At 40.8% G+C, this 26,515-nt stretch overlaps 1 protein-coding gene across 5 annotated transcripts in view; it reads right to left on the bottom strand.

The window, feature by feature from the left end:
* The window catches only part of DYM (dymeclin), a 353,737-nt gene that overhangs the window by 242,837 nt on the left and 84,385 nt on the right, over positions 1-26,515 (bottom strand). For all 5 annotated transcript variants that reach the window (XM_047086465.1, XM_047086468.1, XM_047086466.1 and 2 more), the window contains 2 exons: positions 24,937-25,009; positions 75-200 (listed from right to left, as the gene is read on the bottom strand). In XM_047086465.1, coding sequence (XP_046942421.1) covers positions 75-200; positions 24,937-25,009 — 199 coding nt within the window. The remainder of the gene's footprint in view (positions 1-74; positions 201-24,936; positions 25,010-26,515) is intronic.

Here is a 26,515-nt window from a genome sequence, read left to right as displayed (position 1 = left end):
CCGAGACAGAGATTTGTACAATAAAAAAAAAAAAAAAAAAAAAGAAGGTAGAAAAATGTAAAATAGAAACATACCATCGACCTCGCATCAAATACTTGTGACTGATGCTCTGTCGCAAAACCTCCTTGTGGAAGAGTTGGCAAGAAAGGAAAACCACCATTGTCGATACAGCTTCTACTGAGATTTCATATGTAATATCTCTGCAGAAACAGGAAGCAAACAGAATAATGATCAGTTTGGAAGATTAGGACTGCTCTTTTCTACATAAACTATACATTTAAAAACTCAATCTAAATATTCAATACATTTCTAGGTTACAAAGAAACACTAATGTGTTTTACCTAAAAATTAAGTCAGGCAAAAATAGGAAAGCTTTTCCCAACCACTAGCTTTTGTACTCGGGTCAGGCATCCCATTACTTTCCTATTTTCCAGTTCCAATCTCCTGCTGAATGACAAGTCTATTACTGTAGAATGGAAACAGTTAGCAGCAATGTTCTGCTTTGAAGATAAACCCTGAAACCTTAGGTTCATCCCTGTTTGGTTATAATGCAGAAACCCAATATTCAGATTGTCAAATTTAAGAGTAAGTCACAGTGCAGGGAAGAAAACAATGTCTTTTCGTGTTGATAATCACTTAACAATCAGAACAATGTATACCTTACAGCCCCCATCTCTAGTGTCTGCTTCCATAAGGCCACCTCTGTATGTTCAGCAAAATATGGACAGTGAACAAATTATTCCTGTTTTATTAAGCATACTTCTATTATGAAGGACTACTCCTGTCCTCCCAAGATCATTAACTCTCTTTAGAAATAAGTCTTAGGTCAAAGAAAAAGGAAACAAGGTTTTGGCTGAGGAGGAAGCACAAAAAAGAATAAACGCATTAAGTAATCTTCAGTTACTGCAAAAGTTTAAACATGATGATCACGGGGAACAGGAACAGATCAGGAAAGTGGAGATCTCAACAACACAACAAAAAGAGTAACAGCTCCGAAAGAATATCAAAATGTTCTGACAGAACTAAAATATGCATGGAAATCCAAAAAAAAAAAACAAAAACAAAAACAAAAACAAAAACAAACACAAAACAAAAACAAAACCCATTTAACATCTACTTAAGTGAGGCTCATTAAACAAATTAAATATGACCTGATTCTAGAATTGGGCACGCTTAAATTCTACCAGATATTTTAAGGGGTTATTACTGACAGAAATCTCTTTTAAAAGCAAAGTATACAAAACAACACAAGAGGTCCATGCAATTTACATTATTACATAATGGATAAATCTCAGTTCTAATCAGAAATCTTACTTTTAAAGTACTATAGAAAAATTCTCTTTCCTGACATTTAACTGTCGTAAATATTAACCACGTAAAATGCAATCCTATTTGTTCTTATTCCTTCAACTGAATGAAAGACAAGCCTGACATTGAAATCCAAAGAAGCACAGAGAACTCCCTTCAGACATAACTTGAATTGATCTTCTGCATGACATATCATAATGAAACTGGCAAAATACAAGGATAAAGAGAGAATTCTGAAAGCAGCTAGGGATAAACAGGACTTAACATACAAAGATAGATACATAAGGGTAGTAGCAGACCTATCTACTGAAACTTGGCAGGCCAGAAAGGAATGGCAGGAAAGCTTCAATGTGATGAACAGAGAAAATATGCAGCCGAGAATCCTGTATGCAGCAAGTCTGTCATTCAGAATAGAAGGGGACATAAAGGTCTTCCCAAACAAACAAAATGGAAGGAATTCATCACCACTAAACAGCCCTACAAGAGATCCTAAGGGGGATTCTGTGAGTGAAATGTTGCAAGGACCACAAAGTACCAGAGACATCACTATAAGCATGAAACCTACAGACATCACAATGACTCTAAACCCGTATCTTTCAATAATAACACTGAATGTAAATGGACTAAATGCTCCAACCAAAAGACGCAGGGTATCAGAATGGATAAAAAAAACAAGACCCATCTATTTGCTGTCTACAAGAGACTCATTTTAGACCTGAGGACACCTTCAGCTTGAAAGTGAGGGGATGGAGAACTATCTATCATGCTACTGGAAGCCAAAAGAAAGCTGGAGTAGCCATACTTATATCAGACAAACTAGACTTTAAATTAAAGGCTGTAACAAGAGATGAATAAGGGCATTATATAATAATTACAGGGTCTATCCATCAGGAAGAGCTAACAATTATAAATGTCTATGCACCAAATTCGGAAGCCCCCACATATATAAAACAATTAATCACAAACATAAGCAAACTTATTGATAAGAATGTGGTAATTGCAGCAGACTTTAATACTCCTCTTATAGCAATGGATAGATCATCTAGACAGAGAATCAATAAAGAAACAAGGGCCCTGAATGATACATTGGACTAGATGGACTTGAAAGATATATTTAGAATTCTGCATCCCAAAGCAACAGAATACTCTTTCTTCTCAAGTGCACATGGAACATTCTCCAAAATAGACCATATACTGGGTCACAAAACAGCCCTTAATAAGTATAAAAGAATTGAGATCATACTATGCACACTTTCAGATCACAATGCTATGAAACATGAAATCAACCACAGGAAAAAAAGTCCAGAAAACCTCCAAAAGCATGGAGGTTAAAGAACAGCCTACTAAAGAATGAATGGGTCAACCAGGCAATTAGAGAAGAAATTAAAAAATATATGGAAACAAATGAAAATGAAAATACAACAGTCCAAACGCTATGATATACAGCGAGGGCAGTCCTGAGAGGAAAATACATTGCAATCCAGGCCTATCTCAAGAAAGAAGAAACATCCCAAATACAAAATCTAACAGCACACCTAAAGAAAATAGAAACAGAACAGCAAAGACACCCCAAACCCAGCAGAAGAAGAGAAATAATACAGATCAGAACAGAAATAAACAACATAGAATCTAAAAAAAACAGTAGAGCAGATCAATGAAACCAAGAGTTGGTTTTTTGAAAAAATAAACAAAATTGATAAACCTCCAGCAAGGCTTCTCAAAAAGAAAAGGGAGAGGACCCAAACAGATAACATCACAAATGAAAATGGAATTATTACAACCCATCCCTCAGAAATACAAGCAATTATCAGGGAATACTATGAAAAATTATATGCCAACAAACTGGACAACATGGAAGAAATGGACAAATTCCTGAACACCCACATACTTCCAAAACTCAAACGGGAAAGAACAGAAAACTTGAACAGACCCATAACCAGCGAAGAAATTGAATCAGTTATCAAAAATCTCCCCAAAAATAAGAATCCAGGACCAGATGGCTTCCCTGGGGAATTCTACCAGACATTTAAAGCAGAGATAATACCTATCCTTCTCAAGCTGTTCCAAAAAATAGAAAGGGAAGGAAAAACTTCCAGACTCATTCTATGAAGCCAGCATTACTTTGATTCCCAAACCAGACAGAGACCCAGCAAAAAAAGAGAACTACAGGCCAATATCGCTGATGAATATGGACGCAGAAATTCTCAACAAGATACCAGCAAATCGAATTCAACAGCATATAAAAAGAATTATTCACCATGATCAAGTGGGATTCATTCCTGGGCTACAGGGCTGGTTCAATATTTGCAAATCAATCAATGTGATACATCACATTAATAAAAGAAAAGACAAGAACCATATGATCCTGTCAGTCGATGCAGTAAAAGCATTTGACAAAATACAGCATCCTTTCTTAATAAAGACCCTCGAGAGAGAGTCGGGATAGAAGGAACATACTTAAACATCATAAAAGCCATTTATGAAAAGCCCACAGCTAATATCATCCTCAATGGGGAAAAACAGAGCTTTCCCCCTGAGATCAGGAACATGACAGGGATGTCCACTCTCACTGCTGTTGTTTAACATACTGTTGGAAGCTCTAGCATCAGCAATCAGACAACAAAAGGAAATCAAAGGCATCGAAATTGGCAAAGATGAAGTCAAGCTTTCACTTTCTGTAGATGACATGATACTCTACATGGAAAACCCAACAGACTCCACCAAAAGTCGGCCAGAACTGATACGTGAATTCAGCAAAGTCGCAGGATACAAAATTAACGTACAGAAATCAGTTGCATTCTTATACACTAAGAATGAAGCAACAGAAAGACAAATAAAGAAACTGATCCCATTCACAATTGCACCAAGAATCATAAAATACCTAGGAATAAACCTAACCAAAGATGTAAAAGATCTGTATGCTGAAAACTATAGGAAGCTTATGAAGGAAATTGAAGAAGATACAAAGAAATGGAAAAACATTCCATGCTCATGGATTGGAAGAATAAATATTGTTAAAATGTCAATACTACCCAAAGCAATCTACACATTCAATGCAATCCCAATCAAAATTGCACTAGCATTCTTCTTGAAGCTAGAACAAACAATTCTAAAATTTGTATGGAACCACAAAAGACCCCAAATAGCCAAAGTAATATTGAAGAAGAAAACCAAAGCTGGAGGCATCACAATCCCAGACGTTAGCCTCTACTACAAAGCTGTAATCATCAAGACAGCATGGTATTGGCACAAAAACAGACACACAGACCAATGGAATAGAATGGAGACTCCAGAATTGGACCCACAAATGTATGGCCAACTAATCTTTGACAAAACAGGAAAGAATATCCAATGGAAAAAAGACAATCTCTTTAAAAAATGGTGCTGGGAGAACTGGACAGCAACATGGAGAAGAATGAAACTAGACCACTTTCTTACACCATTCACAAAAATAAACTCAAAATGGGTGAAGGACCTGAATGTGAGACAGGAAACCCTACAGGAGAAAGCAGGAAAAAACCTCTCTGACCTCAGCCACAGCAATTTCTTACTTGACACATCTCCAAAGGCAAAGGAATTAAAATCAAAAATGAACTATTGGGACCTCATCAAGATAAAAACCTTCTGAACTGCAAAGTAATCAATCAACAAAACTAAAAGGCAACCAATGGAATGGGAAAAGATATTTGCAAATGCCATATCAGACAAAGAGCTAGTATCCAAAATCTATAAAGAACTCACCAAACTCTACACCCGAAAAACAAATAATCCAGTGAAGAAATGGGCCAAAGACATGAATAGACACTTTCCTAAAGAAGACACCCAGATGGCCAACAGGCACATGAAAAGATGCTCAACGTCATTCCTCATCAGGGAATGCAAATCAAAACCACACTGAGATATCACCTTACGCAGGTCAGAGTGGCTAAAATGAACAAATCAGGAGACTATAGATGCTGGAGAGGATGTGGAGAAACGGGAACCCTCTTGCACTGTTGGTGGGAATGCAAACTGGTGCAGCCACTCTGAAAAAGTGTGGAGGTTCCTCAAAAAATTAAAAATAGATCTATGCTGTGACCCAGCAATAGCACTCCTAGGAATTTACCCAAGGGATACAGGAGCGCTGATGCATAGGGGCACTTGTACCCCAATGTTTATGGCAGCACTTTCAACAATAGCCACATTATGGAAAGAGCCTAAATGTCCATCAACTGACGAATGGATAAAGGAATTGTGGTTTATATATACAATGGAATACTACTTGGCAATAAGAAAGAATGAAATATGGCCTTTTGTAGCAATGTGGATGGAACTGGAGAGTGTTATGCTAAGTGAAATAAGTCAGGCAGAGAAAGACAGATACCATATGTTTTCACTCGTATGTGGATCCTGAGAAACTTAACAGAAGACCAGGGGGGAGGAGAAGCGGGGGGGGGGGGGAGTTACAGAGAGGGAAGGAGGCAAACCATAAGAGACTCTTAAATACTGAGAACAAACTGAGGGTTGATGGGGGGGGGGCAGGGGAAAGGGGAAAATGGGTGATGGGCATTGAGGAGGGCACTTGTTGGGATGAGCACTGGGTGTTGTATGGAAACCAATTTGACAATAAATTATATATAAAAAATAAAATAAATGAAATAAACTTTTTGTGGAAGAGTAAACATGGCCAAGTCAACCTTGAAAATGAAGAGTGATGAGAGGGCCTTTCACTACCAGGTATCAAGCCATGCTATGCAGCTGTAACAATAAAAACAGCATGGTGTTTGCACACACGAAGAAACAGACAAACGAAAGAAATCCACCTACAAACCAAATGTATGGCTCACACCTGCGGTGTAGACATAAACAATATACAGTAAAGATGGATCCACAAATCAATGAGGACAGAAGAGATTGTACAGAAGACTGGCTCATTTCACAAAGAAAACAATGATGGATCCCCATCAAAGACCTACTACAGACAGATTAAAGACCTGGAGGTGAATGGTAAAGCTAAAGTTAACACAAGAAAATGTACGCTAAGTTTCTAACAGAAGGACAAAAAAAGGACTTCTTAAATAAAAGCCTAAGAGCACAAACCACAAAGCCAAAAAATACATTTAATCACATCAAAATTCAGGATTACTGCTCAACAAATGAAACCTTGGACAAAGGTAACAGGCAGATGATACAGAGAAGAACAACAAGAAACTAATATCTAGAATATTGCCAGCAACTCCTGCAAATGGCCAAGAAAAAGGTGAGAACTCCACTAGGAAATAAGAACAAAATATATTAACAGTTTAAGACAGTGTGATATCCCTTTATGCTGTAGAAAGCAAAGTACCGGCAGACATATGATGATATATAAACCCTCATGTACTGCTGATAAAAATATTAACCAGAGAAGTCATCTTTAGAGAGCAACCCATGACCCAAATATGTATATATGCCAAAGAAAAATTCACAGCAACTGGCTGAGGACTGTGCTAGGCAAACTCTAAGACAACCCCCAATAATCCCTGCTTCCTGCTACTCATATGCTCTTATGTACTGCCTCCCCTTGAGTATAGGCTGAATCTAATAACTCACTTTTAACCACTTTCAAGGGGCGATTATCTCACAAAGCAACTATAGCTTGCGCTGGGTACCCTCTCTTGCTCTTTTTTTTTCCCTTTCTGTGGGAGAAGCTAACCACCCTGTTGTGAGCTGACAAATGCAGACGTCTACCTGGCAAAGAACTAAGGGAGGCCTCCAGTCAACAGCCAGTGAAGATCTGAGGCCCTCAGTCCAATTTCCCTAGAGGAACAGAATCCTGCCAACAGCAAATGAGAAATCAAGAAAGCAGGTCTCTCCCTCCCTAGCTGAGGCTTCTGACGAGACCACAGCCCCACCAATAAGCTCAACTACAACCTCAAGAGGTATCTGAGTCAAGAGGCACCACACCAGCTGTACCTGCACTCCTGATCCTAACAAACTATGAAACAATTCATTACTTGTGGTGTTGCAAAGTTGGAGAAAGCCCTGGTGTCCATCACTGAGGAACTGGGTAAGTAAAATGTGGTGGATACACACAATGAAAGTTTTAACAGCAGCAGACTAGATGTTCATTTAGTGTCACGGGTAACGTTTAAGAACAGTTCTGAGAGGAATAAGTAAACAGAATGAGTTCTGTAACAATTCTATTTATGTACATTAAAAATACATGTACATGTAACATTTAGTTGAGCATATACATATAAAAATAATGCATTAAACACATTTAAAATGGCTGTTTACGGGAAAGAAGAGCAGCACAGAATGGGGATAAATGGGAATAAATGAACAGATGAATATCAAATGGAGGGAGAGATGGACCTCACATGAAGCAGGGATGACAGTTAGCCTTCAACTGAAGAATGTGGTCTATTCAACCCTATGCCTCATGTGTCCAAAATCAGGGACAGTGGGACAAAGGGGGCCATCAGAGGTTGGGAGACATATTGACACGGAGAAATACTTTGACCAACCCAGGAAACAAAAAACATGCAATAAATTATCTAGCTAGAACATTATGAGGACCGCGATGAAAACACTGACAACAGGAATGGAAAAGAGCAACCAGACTTGAATGATATGGAACAAAATAAAACTAATAGCACTCAGTGACAGACGGTATGCTTAACGTGGGCAAAAAAGGCTAAGACTAATCAAAGAAGACAGGCTTATAGATTTAGAACTCATGGTGTATCAACCTAAATCAAGAACACTGCAAATGGACAATCACTTTACACATATTTACGTGTACTGAAAACGTTCCCTTCTATTCCTAGTTTTCTAAGTTTTTTTTTTTCATGAATGGATGTTCAATTTAGTCAAATGCTTTTTCCACACTTACTGAGACACTCATATGGCTTTTCTAATTTATTCTGCCAATATGGCATATTATGTTGATGGATTTTCAAGTCTTAACAATATCACATTCGTCCGATAAGCCCCACTTGTTTATGATGCTATGCCCTTTATCATATATTACTGGGTGCAATTTACTAATTTTTTTTAAAAAATGTTTCTGGGGCGCCTGGGTGGCGCAGTCGGTTAAACGTCCGACTTCAGCCAGGTCACGATCTTGCGGTCCGTGAGTTCGAGCCCCGCGTCAGGCTCTGGGCTGATGGCTCGGAGCCTGGAGCCTGTTTCCGATTCTGTGTCTCCCTCTCTCTCTGCCCCTCCCCCGTTCATGCTCTGTGTCTCTCTGTCCCAAAAATAAATAAACGTTGAAAAAAAAATTTTAATAAAAAAAAAATGTTTCTCCTACATTGATAAGACATACTAGTCTGTAACTTTCTTTTTATGTAATGTTCGTTAGGTTTTAGTATCAGGGTTATGCTAGCCTTACAAAACACATTACTCATCTGTTTCTGGGACGTACTTTACTGAAATACTTGCCTCGCGACATAATATTGAGCAAAGATGGTAGAACATTATGTATTATATGAATGAATATACATGCAGGTGCTAACAGGCAAAAAAATAAAAAAAGCAATCTTGAGAGATGAGACTACAGGTGACTATTTTTATTATTTTTAATTTAAACTTTTTAAATAGGAAGAGCATGAAGAAAATGAATATAAGAAATGTTTGCTCCCAAATGGCTGTGCCTACTGGGAAATTTCCTTGAGAAACAAAATCATAGTGATGATGGTCTGAGGATAATGTCTAACCTCATTTTAACCATAGGTCTTCTTAATGATACCCCTCTTACTTCACTGTGAGCAATCAAAGTAACAAAGCTTTGTAACTAGGGAAAAACAATTTAGCAGGAGAGTGCCTTAGTGCTTGTAGATTGCAATTGACAAACTAACAGACTGAATGGTTCACAAAGCACAGAAATTTATTTCTCACAGTTCCAAAGGCCCAAATCAAGGCACCTGCAAATTCAGTGTCTGATAAGAGCTGGTTTTCTGGGTTCACAAACAGTGAGCTTTTTTTTTTTTTTTGAATTTTTTTTATTCTTGTTTTTTAAGTAAGTTCCACGCCCAGCGTGGAGCCCAATATGGGGCTTGAACTCATGACCCTGAGATCAAGACCCGAGTTGAGATCAAGAGTCGGATGCTCAACTGACTGAGCCACCCAGGTGCCCCTGACAGTGAACATCATTTTGCTGTGTCATCACACAGTGGAAGGGGGACAAGGAAGCTTTCTTAGGTATCTTTTACATGGGCACCAATCCCATTCATGAGGGCTCTGTCCGCATGACCTAATCATCCCCCCCAAATACCATCACCTTGTAGGTTAGGTTTCAACATAAGAATTTTGGAAGGACACAAGCATTCAGATCACAGCAATGAGTCAGCCACACTTGTATTACTTAGGGCTCTGCAGAGAAAGAGAATCAATAGTATAGGAATAGATATAGACAAAAAGAGATCTACTATGAAGGATTGACTCACACAATTATGGAAGTTGAGGGGTCCATTACTTGCCATCTGCAAGGTGGACGCCCAGGAAAAGCCTGGTACAGTTCCAGTCCAAACCCAAAGGCCTGAGAACCAGAAAAACCCCAGGCTAAGTCAGAAGGCCCAAGAATCAGGAGGACCAATGTCTAAGGACATGAGAAGATGGACGTCTCGGCTAAAGGAAGAGAGTAAATTTATCTCTTTCCTCCACCTTTGTGCTTTATCCATCCCTCAAAGGACTGGATGACACCAGCATGGGTGAGTATGATCTTCTTCACTAAGTCTACTGATTCTAATGCTAACTACTTCTGGAAACACACTCACGGATACACCCAGAAATAATGAAACCATGTCTGACCTCTAGGCACCCCTCAGCTCAGTTAGGCTGTCACACAAAATTAACCATCACACTTGCCAATCAAAGATGTAAGTTACACTTTTAAATACTGGCTGAGGGCACAGAGTCACAGATTCCGTCTCATTGAAAGCATATTTTTTTTGTTGTTGTTGTTGAAAGCATATTTGAAAGACTTTGTACGTAGAAATTTTGTTCCTTCATAAGAAACAAACAGCATTCTAACACAGACACCTAGTTTTTAGTGACTTATCCAAAGCAAATACACATTTCAGTAAAAACTTTTTACTCAAGATAAAGCTAGCACATACAGTATTTGCTATTCTGATTTCCAAAATAGCCTATAACTATGAGCCAAAACCAAGACTTCCCATATGTCAATACACCATTTACTATGAATAAAAATGTAAGATTTAGAGAACCAAAAGGAACTAATGCCTGAAAAGAAGGGCATCTAGCGTCTCTTTGTTTGCATAGACTAAAAAACAGTTCAAATACACTGTAGTCACTCAGATTTGATCATGATGGAGACCACAATGATCTCTCTTGTGAGGCATCTACTGAAGAGCTGAGTAGCCACTTCTTATCTGTAAATCACTGTTATACAAGTTAAGAATGGGACTTCATCAGTACAATACCAAACACACAGTGGTACACGTACTGTCCAGACAACTGCACAGTCTGCTTTCAGAAGGAAAAAAAACACCTGAATCTACACCTCAGACCCTACATACTAAAAAGAAATCCCAAATAGATCAGAAGATTAAATCTTTAAAAAAAAAAAAAAGAAAAGAAAATCCTAGGGGCCAAGACGGAAGATTCTCTTAAAACATGCTTTAAAGAAGGCCTTTTGGTGCTTCTATTTTAGAGGGACAGACAAAAATGCTGTGCAGTAAATGAAAAGGTTGTAAGTGCCATGAAGAAAATAACGCATGAAGGTTGGATAAGGAGTACCTGGTTAGGGTGGTTAGGAATAGTGAGGCTAAGCTGCTACTATAGAAGTCCAAAATGAGGTTTCAAACCAGATCAAAGCTCATTTCTCTGCCACTTAGCAGTCAGATCAAGCAGGATCTACTTAGTAAGATCACTCAAAGGCTCTGCCGGGAAGGAAGCTCTGTCACCCTTTGCATGTGCTTCCAAGTTTGTTCTGGTTACCATTTCCCACCAGAGAGAAGGGAGAAAAGTGCACTCCAAGGAGAGTCATTTCTTTTTAAATAACGTAAGAGCTGTATATATCAATTCCTCCAGTACACCCATAGCTAGCTGGCAGGCGAGCCTGAGAAACGTCATCTCTGCCTGGACAACCACTGCCCGGCCAAATGCTAATAAAGAGAAGAATGAATTTGAGGAACCACTGACAATCTATCACAGATGTGTTACAATTTTAAGTAAGAAGACTCAACACGAAGCTGACTTTTGAGCAAAGACTTGAAAAAAGCAAGGAGGCACAGGAAGAGTCTGCCAGGGAGAGGGATAAGCGCATGCAAAGGCCCAGAGATAGGAACATGCCTCGCATATTTAAGGAACGCCAAAGAAGCCAGTGGGGCTACAATGAAATGTGCAAGAAGGCAAGTAGAAAGAGAAAGGGTCAAAAATGTTAACAATGAGCCAGTTTATACATCCGAAGGCCCAGAAGCTATAAACGATGGATGAATTAAGACTCTTAAAAGTCGTTTTTGAAAATTTACCACGTCAAAACAAAAGCGTGCTATAAGCAAATAAGTCAAGTCAAAAGGCAAATCTAGAGGGGCGCCTGGCTGGTTTGGTTGGTAGAGCTTGCAACTCTTGACCTCAAGGCTGTGAGTTCGAGCCCCACACAGGTGTAGAGATTACTTAAAAGATTCAAATCTTTAAAAAAAAGAAAGGCAAATTTAGGAAAAAAAATACTTTAAATTCATATCACAAAGGGGCAATAGGAGTCCTATAATTAGATGGTAATGACAGTTTCACAACTTGTGTGAATTCACTAACGACCACCTAATAATACACTTTCGAGGGGTAAATCTGGGGGTATCTGAATATCCTCATAACAATAATGAGAAAGCTCTTTAAATGCTTGTGTACAAAAGCTGCCTGGATAAGGTGCTGACTGGAAAAAGAAGAAAGTTCAAAAGAGTATGTATAATTTCCCATCTTTTGTGTGACTGCAGGGAGATATAAGAATCTGTGCTCATAACTGCATATGCATCGCATGAACATCTTCGGGAAGGATACAGAAGAGACTAAGAACAGTGGTTACTTATGGAAGCAAACAGAACAGCGGGAGGGATGCGGAACCAGAAGAGGCAGTAGACTGTTCACTTATGTATTTGGATATTTTAAAAATATGCTCTAAGATTAAATTAATCAAGAACTAAAAACAGAGGACTGTCATAAATGTTAAAATTAAACTTTCATTGATTCACATCTGCTGACATATTGAAATAAGAGCAAACAAAAACTTAAATCACATTGTGCTATGATGTAGAAGTCAGTGATCCAAAATTAGGAGACTTAGGGTCTGCCCCTAAGCTCTCTAGTAAACTCATTCTGTTAGCACCAGGTGTTGTATGGAAACCAATTTGACAATAAATTTCATAAAAAAAAAACAAAACCCTCATTCTGTTAATTTTAACAAATAATTCCTCTGGGTCTCAGCTTTCCTATTTTTAAATTTGTTTTTAATGTTCATTTATTTTTGAGAGAAGCAGAGACAAGAGTGTGAGCAGGGGAGGGGCAGAGAGAAAGGGACACAGAATCCGGAGCAGCCTCCAGACTCTGAGCAAGCTGTCAGCACAGAGCCTGACGCGGGGCTTGAACTCACAAAATGCAAGATCATGACGTGAGCTGAAGTCGGACACTTAACCAACCGAGCCACCCAAGCACCCCTCAGCTTTCCTATTTTCAAATAAGTACTTTGGGCAAAATGATCTCTACTGTCATTTCTTGCTGTAACTTTCTATAATGCTCAAAAAAAAGGAATTCAGGGCAATGTTAGATTTCTGTGACAACAAAATTTTAAATCTATTAATTGGCCTATCCTAAGTGCCAAATAATCAGGGAAAAGAGCCAGACAGGCCAATAGTACTTAAAAGAAACCAAAATGGTACCATGCTGAGTGTGGTGGTTTTTCAAAGATGAAAAATGTTTTAAGCTAACAGATCTTTCTTGTTTTAATGTCCTTGTATGATCTTCAGAAGATCTGCATCACACAATCGCCAAAACAAAGTCAACTTCAAAAAGCCAAAGTGTTGCTCTGGCTGCCATATTATCCCAAGAACTTTCCACCATCTGGGCTGGAAACGTCCTAAAACAAACTACTGTTGGAGCAAGTTATTAATTTCATGTGAAGAAAGAAAGGACAGGCGCCTTGACCTTGCACTGCTCTGCTAGGGCAGAGTGGAACACTTGGATAAAGACAAAAGCCTTCATGAAATGGGTGTTAGTGTTGGCTAAGGACAAAGTCAATGAATACGGAGGAGAAAAACATCCTCCTTTTTTACTTACTATTGGATAAGAAAACGGACAGTACTGTAAATGGAACATATGTTTAACAAAAACAACTGACAAATTCAAAGGATTGAGACCAAAATTTAGAATTATCACTGTCACACCACCAAGGATACTGTGAAAGTAAAATACGAGGAAAGACTAAGAAGGAGTGCAGTGTATCACAGACGCTGTCAGTAGTGGTGGGGCTGGTTTTAAAAGTGAACAAAATCAAAGACATGGTAATACCTTTTGTTTATACAAATCTTAATAGTGGAACAGAAAGTGCCTGGAGACTAGGAGTCAAAAAAATCTGGATTCTAGTCTCAGAACTGTCACTCATTACCTTCATAAGCCACCTCACCTGTCGACTTCATCTTATGTAAAAATCAAGGGGGCAGATCAAATAAACTCAAATATCTGTCTTTTCATGGTTTCTTTTTTTTTTTTTTTTATTTAAATTTTTTTTTTTTCAACGTTTATTTATTTTTGGGACAGAGAGAGACAGAGCATGAACGGGGGAGGGGCAGAGAGAGAGGGAGACACAGAATCGGAAACAGGCTCCAGGCTCTGAGCCATCAGCCCAGAGCCTGACGCGGGGCTTGAACTCACGGACCGTGAGATCATGACCTGGCTGAAGTCGGACGCTTAACCGACTGCGCCACCCAGGCGCCCCTTTTCATGGTTTCTTAAAGAGCCAGTGCTCTACATATAACAATGCATCAAACGCATCAATAAAATATAGCCACATAACTTCTTGAAATGGTTATATGGATGTCCAGACTCCAATTATGCCAACTTAAAAAGTTGCATTCATAAAACAAGAAACAGAGGAAAAAGAGTTCTCAGGAATTGAAAATGATTGCTAAACCATCTTACTCGTAATGAGAAAATACATGTAAGAATCACACTAGGATTTCCATTTTTAACTTACAAAAAAGTTTATGCAATATTGGCAAGGCTCTGGTAAACGATTTTGGTGAGACTATAATTGGTATAATCTAGGGTGCCTGGGTGGCTCAGTTGAGCGTCCAACTTCAGTTCAGGTCATTTTCTTGCAGTTGATGGGTTCAAGCCCCACACCAGGCTCTGTGCTGACAGCATGGAGCCTGCTTGGGATTCTCGCTCTCCTGTCTCTCTCTGCCCCTCCCCCATGCTCTCCCTCTCTCTCTCTCAAAATAAATAAATAAATTTCAAAAAAAAAATTGATATCATCTCTTTAAGGGACAGTTTGGGTTTTTTAACCAAATTTATATTCTTATCAAATTTTAAAAGGTACACACTTAATACCAATTCTAAAACTTATATGATGGCTATATCTGTACACATGCATGAAGTTAATTTATGTACATGTAGTATATCACAACAATGGAATATTATTTGGTGCTAAAAACGAATGAGCTATAAAGCCATGAACATGGAAGAACCGGAGATGAATACTGCTAACAAAGCTAACTGGAAAAGGCTACGTACTGTACAGTTCCAACTGTATGACATTCTAGAAAAGGCACAACGAAGGAGACAGCAGAAGGATCAGTGGTGGCTACGGGATGAACAGGCAGAGCACAGAGGACTTTCAGGGTAGTGAGTCTACTCTTATAATACCATTAATGGTGGATCCCAGGTCATTTCCCATTTGTTAAAAACCATTCTACGTATGATGCATGAAGAGTGAACCCTAATATAAACCGTGACTTTGGGTGATAATGATGTGTCAATGTAGGTTCCTCGACTGCAGCAAACGTCCTGCTCCCGGGTGGGATGTTGTAGGGGCGTAGGAGTGCTACACAAGTGCGGGGACAAGGATTAGATGGGAATTCCCTGTATTTTCTGCTCAATTTTGCTGTGAACCAAAAACTGCTCAGAAAACTAAAGCCTACTAATTCAAAGAAAAAGAAATAGCATTATTTAGAAATATATATACATAAAGGTATAATAACGGTAAAGATTTCTATAAACCACCCAAACAGTTAAACATCAAAAATGACTGTCTCTGGGGAGGAAAGAAATCAAAGGGATAGGACAAACAGCATTTGTTCTCATCATAAGCCCTCTGTGCTATCTGTTTTTTTCCAAAGCCATGAGCACACATGGATTACCATTACAATAATTCCATCAGGGGCGCCTGCGTGGTTCAGTTGGTTAAGTGTCTGACTCTCGATTTCAGTTTAGGTCATGACCTCTCTCTCATTCGTGTGTTCAAACCCCGTGTTGGGCTCTGTGCTGCCAGTGTGGAGCCTGCTTGGGATTCCTCTTTCTCTCCCTTTCTCTCTGCCCCTGCATGCATGCACACCCTCACTCTCTCTCAAAATAAATAAATTAAAAAATAGAATAAATAAAATAATTGCATCAGTATCAATGGCTAGTATTAAATATCCATGTGTAATGTAATCTGGATTATACATGTGTATAATATACATGTGTAATGTAATCTGGAAAAGAAATTACTCTGTCAAGAATTAACTTATGTAAGTGACACAAAACTAAAAAGAAAAAAAAATCAATTCTTTGCTTGAAGAATTAAACTTTGCAATTATTACTATCGAACTTCCTCATTCATACTTTGCTATCCATGTACTAATAACAGCAAGAGAAATTAACAAAGGTATTCCGTGCCAGTCTTGGTTTTATGACAGTAAAAATTCTTTGAAGGCAGAGAGTCAGTGTTTTCAGGGCCACCTAAGAATCCTGCAAACTGACCTTAGGAAATGCATATCCCTTCTACTCCAGAGACATCATATAGAAGATGAAAGGGCTAGGCGAAAGAAAAGCTGAATTCTCGTTCTAAAAATCCAACGATTATCTGGCTCATAACCTGCAAGGAAAATATGCAAACAGGCAAAATGATAGCCAGGATTCAGGACCCCACTTCTGCTGCTGCTAATCTTTCCCACCAAAGGCCAGGTTGGCACCAGTCCTCCCGGGCAGCCAAACACGGCAGAAACTCCCTTCAGTTCCCACATGATTCAGCCTTGTTCTCTGCAATCTCAGACATCATGTGCCCTCTGCCCACTATACTTGTTGGTGACCCAGTGCTGCTCCTTTTCACTGAGAAGTCTAAATTAGGAAAATTAACTCAGAGAGCAAATGTATTCAGTGCTTTTCTTGAGTACTCAGGATGCATAAGACAATACACTTTTATAATCCTAAAGCATTTTAAAATGTACAAAAGCATCTTCGAGTGCACTGCTCTGGCAACACAGTAGGCAGTGAGAACACCAGGCAGACCTCATCCCGGGTTCAGGGGCTCCCCCTCAGCCGCTGGCCACTCCACTGCATCTAAGGACATGATGTACGGCCTGGCTGTTCCTCCAACAGCCACAGGAGTTGATCGCCAAACTCATGCACTTCAATTTCCTTATCTAAAATGCTGAACAGCTGAACTAGATGTCTTCAAATGTCTTTTCCAAGTATCAATTTCTGGTCTGATCTATTACCCCTAACTTTAAAGTGAGAAAACTGAGACGTGGAGGACATCGCCTGTTAGCAGAAGAGTTGGGATTCAAGCCCGATCTTCTGGATTCAGAATTAGTAATGTCTTTTCCTTACCACACAGTATGTCCTATACTTCTTAACAATCAGTTGTGCAATTATGAGCAATCTGAGCACATAACTTATAAAATCAACATGATTTGTGGTACTGGAGGTGTTTTAGTCAGACTTCCATCAACATGGTAGACCTCTACATATTTTTTAAAAATTTAGCTGAGAACCCCCCTCCTCGCCACACCAGACTTCAGTAAACATGGTCAAGGTTTGGATATTTTTTAAGAACTTAACTGAGATTCCCCCCTCCTCACCACACCAGAAATCAATTTTCAAACTAAAAAGCTGTTGTGAACTTAATATATAATACTGTCTTGGCATATGAAAATGCTATCACCTTTAATTCGGAGCACGTAATGACAAAAAATCCCTAATTCAATCAGAAAGCCATACTAGGCATTTCCCTACAGCACCTACAACTTAAACGCGGACTTGCTCTTTCAGCTACCTGCTCTGCTGAGGCTGGATCTGGAGAAGGGTTTAGGTGTTAACATGCGGGGCTTCTACAGAAAGGCCTTTTGTTGACAGTCTAGCCCTTCACTGCCAGCAATGGGTGCTCTAGTTCCCTCACTGTCCCCATCAACTGTAGACTTCATAAAGTAACTGTTCATGGTTTTTCACACTCTCAAACCTTCTCAATGGTAGCACCAAAGTTTTTGAATTTTCCAATTTTCCACAGTATAACATCTAAGCCAATATCATTAGTTTATGGGTCAAATAAATATGCATTTCATATCATTTTATTACATTTCGGAAACCCTATGGATAAAGTGATTTAACAAATAAGATTCTTATTCAGTTTCATCCCTTCCCAGACACTTCCAGAATGGATATTAGAAAAACAGCTCTAAAAGTACCTTCTTTTACATCTTAATAAACAGAGAACTCTAAACATAGTCAAATTGTCAGTCTTTCTAAAATTCAAGTCTTTGCCCCATCAAACAACACAGTCCATCCCTAATCTCCCACAAACCCTCTGCTCTAATCAAGCTAGTGGACTTATGAGGACGCCTGGGTGGCTCAGTAGGTTGGATGTCCAACTCTTGATCTCAGCTCAGGTCATGACCCCAGGGTCGTGGGATTGAGCCCCATGTTGGGCTCCACACTGAGCATGGAGCCCCCTTGGGAGTCAGTCAGTCTCTCTCTCTCTCTGCCCCCTCCCCCACTTGAGCTCTCTTGCTCTTTTTAAAAACAAAACAAAACAAAACAAAACAAAAAACTAATGCACTTATGATTCCTCAAATTCATTATTTACACTCAAGAGGCCCTGGGCCGACTCCTCTCTGGCTCTTCGATGGCCGAGCCACTGCTAATCACGACAGCCCCAATGACTATAGCACTCAGCACTGCTCCTCCTCCTGGGCTCTCTTTCTACATACTTATCCATCTCCAAGCTCTTCAGAAACCACACCTTTCTTTGTCCAGGGCCTAGTAAAGTATAGACACACGGCATATTCCCAATACATGTTTTTGAGAATGAACTTAATGAAAGAGAGATTATTATACTGTAAAGGGATAATCTGAGGACTACTGAGATATAAAGTTGACTGTCCCTAAACTCAATGGTCTCAGACCACTCAGCATTTATAACTAATCTACCATTTCCTTAAATACTGTCAGACGTTATTTCTCCGTGTTTCTGTTTCTATAGCCCCCTTCTACTACTAACGTCTATAGGACACCTAGTTTCTATAATACAACGTACCATCTGCAAAGGGCTTTGAGCCACTGCATTTGCCATGGAATGTGCCTTAGCACAATACTGTCTGCATACAGACTAGATGAGGACAAACAAAATGCTTTCAGCACACTGGACAGGTTGTGCCCCTACTATCTCAGCCATTTGACAAATATTTGCTGAGAGCCTACCATGTGCCGGCTGGCCTGAACACTACGGGTAACAGCAATGAGCAAAGCAAACGCAGGCACAGGCACAGTCCTGGTTTTCACGGAGCGTTCCTCCTAATCTTATTTGAGGGAAACAAGCAAGAAGAGTAATAGCTAATATGGAAAGTAGTGGTAAGTGTTGAGTAGAGACAAAAAACAAAGCATGACGACAGAACAGAGAATGAGAGGGGTCCTATTTCAGGGTGGTCAGAGCAGCTGCTTCTAAGAAGCAGGCCTCCTCGGAGCAGAAGGAAGCATGATGGTGAGGACACGAGCCACGCGGGTACCTGAGGGGGGATGTTCAAGGCAGAAGAAGAAAAGAGGGCAAAGGCCCTGGAGACAGGGAGTGGGCTGGCACGTCCTAAATTAGCAAGGACACCTGTGTGGCTGAAACTGAATGAGTGACACGGATGAGGTCAGCGGAGAGCGTCAGCACCCCCCGTACTCGAGCGGTAGGCAAAGTCACACTGCACGAGTAGAGACACCCAGAAAAAGGCAATCGATTCGGGGTATCTCATCTAAAAGAAGAATGTTCTTAGATTAAATCATAACTGGAAAATCTGCAAATCGGGGCCAGGCTGAGAATTAAACAGCCCTAGTCCTCAATGAGTTCACAGGTTGATAAAGAGAACACAGAAATGGATCTCAGAAGAAGAGGCTGTACACCGACCTGGGGCCGGTGGGATGGCCCACTTGGAGCCAACCTCACAGGGACCTGTATGGAGTGGTAGCCGTAGAGAAGGGTAGGACCCATGGTTGACAAGAGCATCATCATATACAGCTAAGAGGGATGGCTTTCACAAAAACAACACCAAAGACAGACAAAAAGACAGACAAGTTAAGAAATCCAATTCAAGGGGTGCCTGGGTGGCTATGTCAGCTAAGAATCGGACTCCTGATTTCAGGGCAGGATCGCACGAGGAGCCCCGCGTCCAGCTCTGCGTTGCCAGATTCTTGGGATTCTCTCTCTCCCTCTCTCTCTCTGTCTCTCCCCTGCACGCGCACTCTCTCAAAATAAATAAATCAACCTTAAAAAGAAGAAACCCACTTCAAGTTCTCAAAATAACTTCTATTTCATAATAAGATAGCCTCACGAGCAAACCTAAGTATTGGGCCCATCCTGTGTCAGATGTTACGTTACTGCTCTGCTGCTGGGGCCCTACCAAAGCTCAACCACTGGGCTGCGTCACCCGGGTCTCATTCAACCCCCAACAGAAACATCGCGAGGACCGATTCACAAATTCTAAGTGTTACACGTTCAACTCTGTCATGCCAAACCATTTCTTGTATTACACCCTCTATTCATGTCTTGAGGAAAATACCTTCATCTTACTTAAGTTATTTCTTCCCAGTCACTTCCTTGAGATCACAGAGAAGGCAGAGCAAAGCACAGGCTTTTACTGAATTCTAGTGGGATCTACCCAACATACACTGAAAAATGCCAAGTCATGACCCTGTGAACGACTTAGTCTTTATTTGAAATATATAAATGCTGAGAGGTATGGAGTAAAGAACGGATTCCTGGAAGATGTGCTATTTTAATCAGGCTTTGAAGATTAGCATCTCATAGAATTATTATTTTACCAAAATATCCAACTATCAGAGAAGCAGTTTCCACTAACTCCTTACAAGTCAATCTTTATTACAAGTGAATTCCCACAAACTCTGGGAGTTTATCTAAACCACTACAGTTGATGCTGATCTCTTAATAATAAATAACCAGTTATTTTTTTTTAAATTTTTTCTGATTATTTCTTTTGAAGGAGAGCGAGACAGAGCATGAGCAGGGGAGGAGCAGAGAGAAAGGGAGACACAGAGTCCCAGTTGTAAGTTGCCCTCGGTGGTTGCTAACACACTGCATTCCTCATGGGGCACCTGGGTGGCTCCGTCGGTTAAGAATCCCACAGCTCAGGTCTTGATCTCACAGTTCCTGAATTCGAGTCCCACATCGAGTGAGCTCGAGCCCTGCTTTGGGTGAACTTGAGCCCTGCTTCAGGTAAAACGTGAGCTGGGTGAGCCCACTTCTCTCTCTCGCTCTTTCTCTCGCGGTCTCTCTCTCTCTCTCTGCCCCTTGTGGGATTCTCTCCCCCTCCCTCTCTCTCTCTCTCTCTCTCTGCCCATCGCTTACACCCTCTCTCTCTCTCTCTCTCTCTCTCTCTCTCTCAACAAACCAACCAACAAACAAAACACTGCCTTCTCCTGCTCTCACCTGCTGGCACCACACTGGCGTGTTAAACATGACAAGTTACATTGAGGCCGGGGATGGTCAGGTGTGAGAGCATCCCCACTTTTCAAGTTAATATTCCCCCTTAAGTCAGAAGTGGATCCACCACACTGCACTACGGTTATAGTAGTTGAACCATTTAAAATAGTAGTTTGGTTTCACATGGAAACCGTTACTAAGACAAACCTTCCTGTAGAATGGAGTTCCAAGAACATTAAATCATCAGAAATTGTTTCAGCAGCTGGTTAAAGCTGAGTGTACATAACATAAGACATCTGGTTGTCTGTGCATTTTCAGTTCATTTAAAAAAGTATAAACACATTAAAACACCGAAATGTTTGATATATTGCAACACTGTCTGCTTGCTCCTCAAGGGTGTTTAAGTGGCTGGTCTATTCATTGCATTCAAGGCTTATTTGCCAGCTAAAGAGATTTATTTATATTTCCATCCACCCTAACTTCACCAAGACATTTTATTAACAAAGGAGAAAAAAAAAAAGAATGTACTCACTGAGGATATTTCTTAAATTGCTGATATTCGATAATGACATATGCATAATAGAGATGAAACTTTTAAAAATTAAGTCAAGGGGCACCTGGGCAGCTCAGTCGGTTAAGCGTCCGACTCTTGGTTTCGGCCCACGTCATGATCTGATAGTTCATGAGATCGAGCACCGCATAGGGCTCTGTGCTGACAGTGAGAAGCCTGCTTAAGATTCTCTCTCTCCCTCTCTCTCTGCCCCTCCCCTGCTCATGCTCGCTTGCTCTCTCTCTCTCTCTCTCTCCCTCTCTCAAAATACATTTTAAAAAAACATTAAAAAAATTAAGTCAAGAACACCCGAAATATCGCACGTACTATGACAAGTAGATAGTAGATGATATAGGTGTTCCCCTTCCCACATTTGACCATATGTAACAGAAACCTGACCACGGTGGCTTAACCAAAATAAGTGTTTATTTTTGTCACTTAAGAAGAAATCCTAAGATAAGCCACCTAGGGCTGGTGTAATAGTTCCATAGTAACATTCATATCCCAGGCTCCTGGGACACTATTCTTCGCAGGTGACACTCACCATAATGGTTTCAAGACAACCCAAGCACCGTCTCCGCATCCCAGGGAGGGAGAGAATGGTAACGGACAAGCTGAAGGCCTGCCCCGCTCCCCCCGCCCCAAACAATACTGGCCATCTGTTAGAAAAAGGGCAAGAAGGGCCATCAGAAGTGCAAGGAACTGTGTCGCTCACAGAGTTCACTTCCACAGGACCTTGTCCCCTGTACCCTTCCCCACCCGGTGATTCCTCAGTTGCCTCAGCCCCACCTTCCAAGCTGCACATCATCAGACCAAGTCCCGACAGGGTTTGGTAGTTGTCGTTTCTAAACCCAGATTACAATTCTGGATGCTGGACCTGTGCACAACAGAGGCCGGGAGCCCGTTTTCTCACAAACACCTGGTCCTTCCTGTTTGGGCCACAGGCAAGCAGCACACAGGTCCAGTGATATCACCACGTTAACTGAGATTCTGTCCTCATCAATCTCAAAATCTTTGTCTTTATTTAAAAAATAATTCCTGGCGCGCACCTGGGTGGCTCAGTTGGTTAAGTGTCTGACTCGATTTGGGCTCAGGTCATGATCTCACGGTTGTGAGACTGAGCCCTGTATAGGGCTCTGCACTGGGCATAGAGCCTGCTTAAGATTTTCCCTGTCTCTCCCTCTGCCCCTCCCCTATTTGAGCGGGCTCTCTCTCTCTCTCTCTCTAAGTAAATAAATAAATAAATCCTTTAAGTGCGCCTGGCTGGCTTGTTTAGTAGAGCATGCAACTCTTGATCTCAGAGTTGTTAAGTCTGAGCTCCATGTTGGGTATAGAGATTACTTTAAAATCTTTAGGGGCACCTGGGTGGTTAAGTGTCTGGTTCTTGATTTCAGTTCAGGTCTTGATCTCAGGGTGGTGAGTTCAAGCCCCACACTGGGTTCCATGCTGGGCATGAAGCATACTTAAAAAAATTAAAAAATAAAAAATAAAAATAAAAATAAATTTTTTTAAAATAATAATTCTTTTAAAATATGCATTCTTGGGGCACCTGGGTAGCTCATATTGAGCTTTGGATTTCAGCTCAGGTCATGATCTCGCGGTCTGCAAGTTCGAGCCCCGCATCAGGCTCCGTGCTGACAGTGTGGAGCCTGCTTGGGATTCTCTCTCTGTCTCTCTCCCTCCCTCTCTGTCTCAAAAAAAAAAACAATTAATGAAAAAGACTGCATTCTCAATGGGGTGATATTACCCGCAAGAGAGTGAAAACTGATTCTTCAGGGGTGAAAAAACTTCATAGATATTATAATGGTTTGTGGCCCTCCAAAGGGCCACAGTACATAAAGATATATTCAGTCTATCTGGGGTATTCAAATTTCATTTGTGGGGAGAAGCAATTTAAAAAATGTCTAAAAAGGCTTTAGAGAGACAATTTTTTTTAAACAAAAGTTGAGAGTAACTGCTTTAAAAGTAACATTTTATAGCATGCAAGAATTGCATTCGGCTGTAGTGACAGAAATCCAGTTACAATAAACAAGTATTTTTCTCATGAGAAGGGGGTGAAAGTGGCAAGGGGGCACTGGTAGTTGATGACTTTGGTTCAGCAGCTCAATGATGTCAAAGCAGAATTTTCTGTGGGTCTCCTGACTCATGCAAAGATGGCCACACAATTCAAATTACCTGGTCCCACATTCCAGATAGCAGGAAAAAAGAGCTGTCAAGAAAAAGATACATCTCCTAGCTGAGGCAGGTGCCCTTTAAAAACCTTTACCCAGAAGTTCTTTGGGTTTTTTAAAAAAAATTTTTTTTAACATTTATTCATTTTTGAGAGTGAGACAGCACGTGAGCGGGGGACAGGTAGAGAGAGAGAGGGAGACACAGAATCGGAGGCAGGCTCCAGGCTCTGAGCTGTCAGCACAGAGCCCGACGCGGGGCTCGAACCCACGTACCGTGAGATCCTGACCTGAGCCAAAGTTGGACGCTCAACCGACTGAGCCATCCAGGTGCCCCTACCCAGAAGTTTTATTGGAAGATGTCCCCTTACATCTCAGGGATCACACCTATCTTCAAAAAAGGCTAGAAATGGAAATCCAACCTCTCCAGAAGAGGTCAGGAAGTAAGGAAGAAGGGGAGGATGCTTGGTGGCTAACTAGCTGCCTCTACCACATACAGATTAGAGTCTCTCTTACATCCTACTTACAGAGCTCTGTAAGATATCGCTACGGAGATTAATTCTGTGCCTACCATTTGCTCAATATTCCTAAAGATCAGTTTATTTTCCCCTGAACATAAAATTCTTATTTTGATAATGCATAGTGAGAGTATAAATATTAGGCAAAAGATACAGATGAACTCCATGGATGTACACAGAGACATACATAAAACGCATACATAACAATACTACACCAGAGGGGCACCTGGGTGGCTCGGTCAGTTAAGTGACCAACTTTTGACTTGGCTCAGATAAGATCTCATAGTTGTGAGATCGAGCCCTGATTCGGGCTCCTCACTGGGCGTGAAGCCTGCTTAAGATTCTCTCTCCCTCTTCTTATGCATCCCTGTCCCACTCGCTAGTGTGCACAGGCGTGCTCTCTCAAACAAAAACAAAACCAAAACCCACACCAGGACCCACAAACTCTTTGACGTGATCAATTACCATCTTCAATATACAAAAGAAGATAAAACAAATCCCGGCTGAGCCAGAACTTACAAGAGTGGAATATCAGTGATTAACTGCATCAAACAACAGAGCAATTCTTCCAAAAGATCTTCAGAGTCAGAACCTGGTAAGACACATAAATGGTTTTTTAACAAAGCGTAAAACAGAATTGAGCTTTTAGTTCAGTCTTCATTTCTAATAAGAATAACAACAGTTATGATTACATAAAGTCAGATGCTGTATGTTGACCTCTAATAAAATCCGAACCATGAGCAAGTTAGCACACACTACGATCTTCATCTAGTATAGGAATTTTGAACGTTAGCTATTAAGTATGTAACTTTTAACACATCAAAGTCTCTTATGGTTCTGTAGGGCGGCAGTTTTCAAATCTCTTATTTTACACCACGTTGTTTCATATAAAATCTTACACTAAAGTGAAATATATAAAATAGACCAAAAAATCAAGCTGCTCTAGCTACTTTGTTTGCATCATGAGTAGAATACCTATACTTCTTCCCCCCAGTAAACACGTGACCAAACGCTGGCTCTCCTTGATGGGCCCCAGAGCACCTTTCTGAACCCGTGGGGCTCCACAGATCACAGACCGAAACCCACCAAGAGGCCAACCACCCCTTTACAAGTAAAGAGCCAGAGGTAAAATGGCTTTCCTGAGTCACAGAGGAAGTGGCAATGGTAGGATGCAAAAGAAGCACCCAGAAGAAATGCTCCTCTGTCCCAAACTGCTCTAAGGGACCATCTCATTTCCAAAGTCAATCAAATCAGCAGCTCACGTGACATCTGGCTGTGGATGCTACCGACACCTACTCCTTCACAGAATTCTTTCTCCCCTCAGGTCCTACGACACCTGATTTCCAATCTACTTCTTTTTCTATTCGTTCTCAGGATCCACTTCCTTAGCATTTCTGTCGACTACTGCGGTGTTACTGGCTTCTTCTCTTCCTGCTCCCTATGTCCTCCTTCATCAACCATCACTTACACATGGGTGATTCCTACACCTGCACTTCTCCTCTTGGCCTCGCCACTGAACTGTTTATCTCTATATCCAATGGCCTACTGGCCATCTCCACCTAGATGCTTCAGTAGTACCCCAACTCCGTGTGTTCAAACCTGACCCCATCTTTCCCAATCCACCTATTCTTTCTACTTTCTTCTGGTGACTGCATCAAGAAGGCAGGGCCAAACCCAGACTATGCTCCCGTAGCTTTCTTAACCAATCTCTAGGTCCACTCTAGGCAGGCACAGCCTACCTCTCTGACGGTTCCTCTTTTCTGCACTCCTCGTCAGGCTTCTGTTACTTCATCACCTCAGCTCAGTTAAACCAGCTCACTAAACTCAAACTCACTCCTGATCTTCTTTCAATTCCCACCTTCCATTTTCCTCCTCTCCAACCCAGACTCCAGCCTGCTGCCAGACAGAGCTAACCCAACTCCTTCCTTTCCCTCTCCTGGCTTACTTCCTTTCAACTATTTTAAGCTGAACACGAGGCATGAGAAAAAACTCCACGTGCAAAAGTACCGCATGCCAGACGCTTCAAGACACAGGCCCTGTACCCCTTTCTACCATGACCCCTCCCCATTATTCACAATTTATACTCCGACAACAACAC

Source organism: Lynx rufus, unplaced genomic scaffold (assembly GCF_022079265.1).
Source record: "Lynx rufus isolate CCGP_SWC_20201006 ecotype Redwood Valley unplaced genomic scaffold, mLynRuf1.p SCAF_20, whole genome shotgun sequence".
NCBI classification, from domain to species: Eukaryota; Metazoa; Chordata; class Mammalia; order Carnivora; family Felidae; genus Lynx; species Lynx rufus.
Note: the sequence above shows the minus strand (reverse complement) of the source record. Positions and strands in the feature narration are given on the sequence as shown.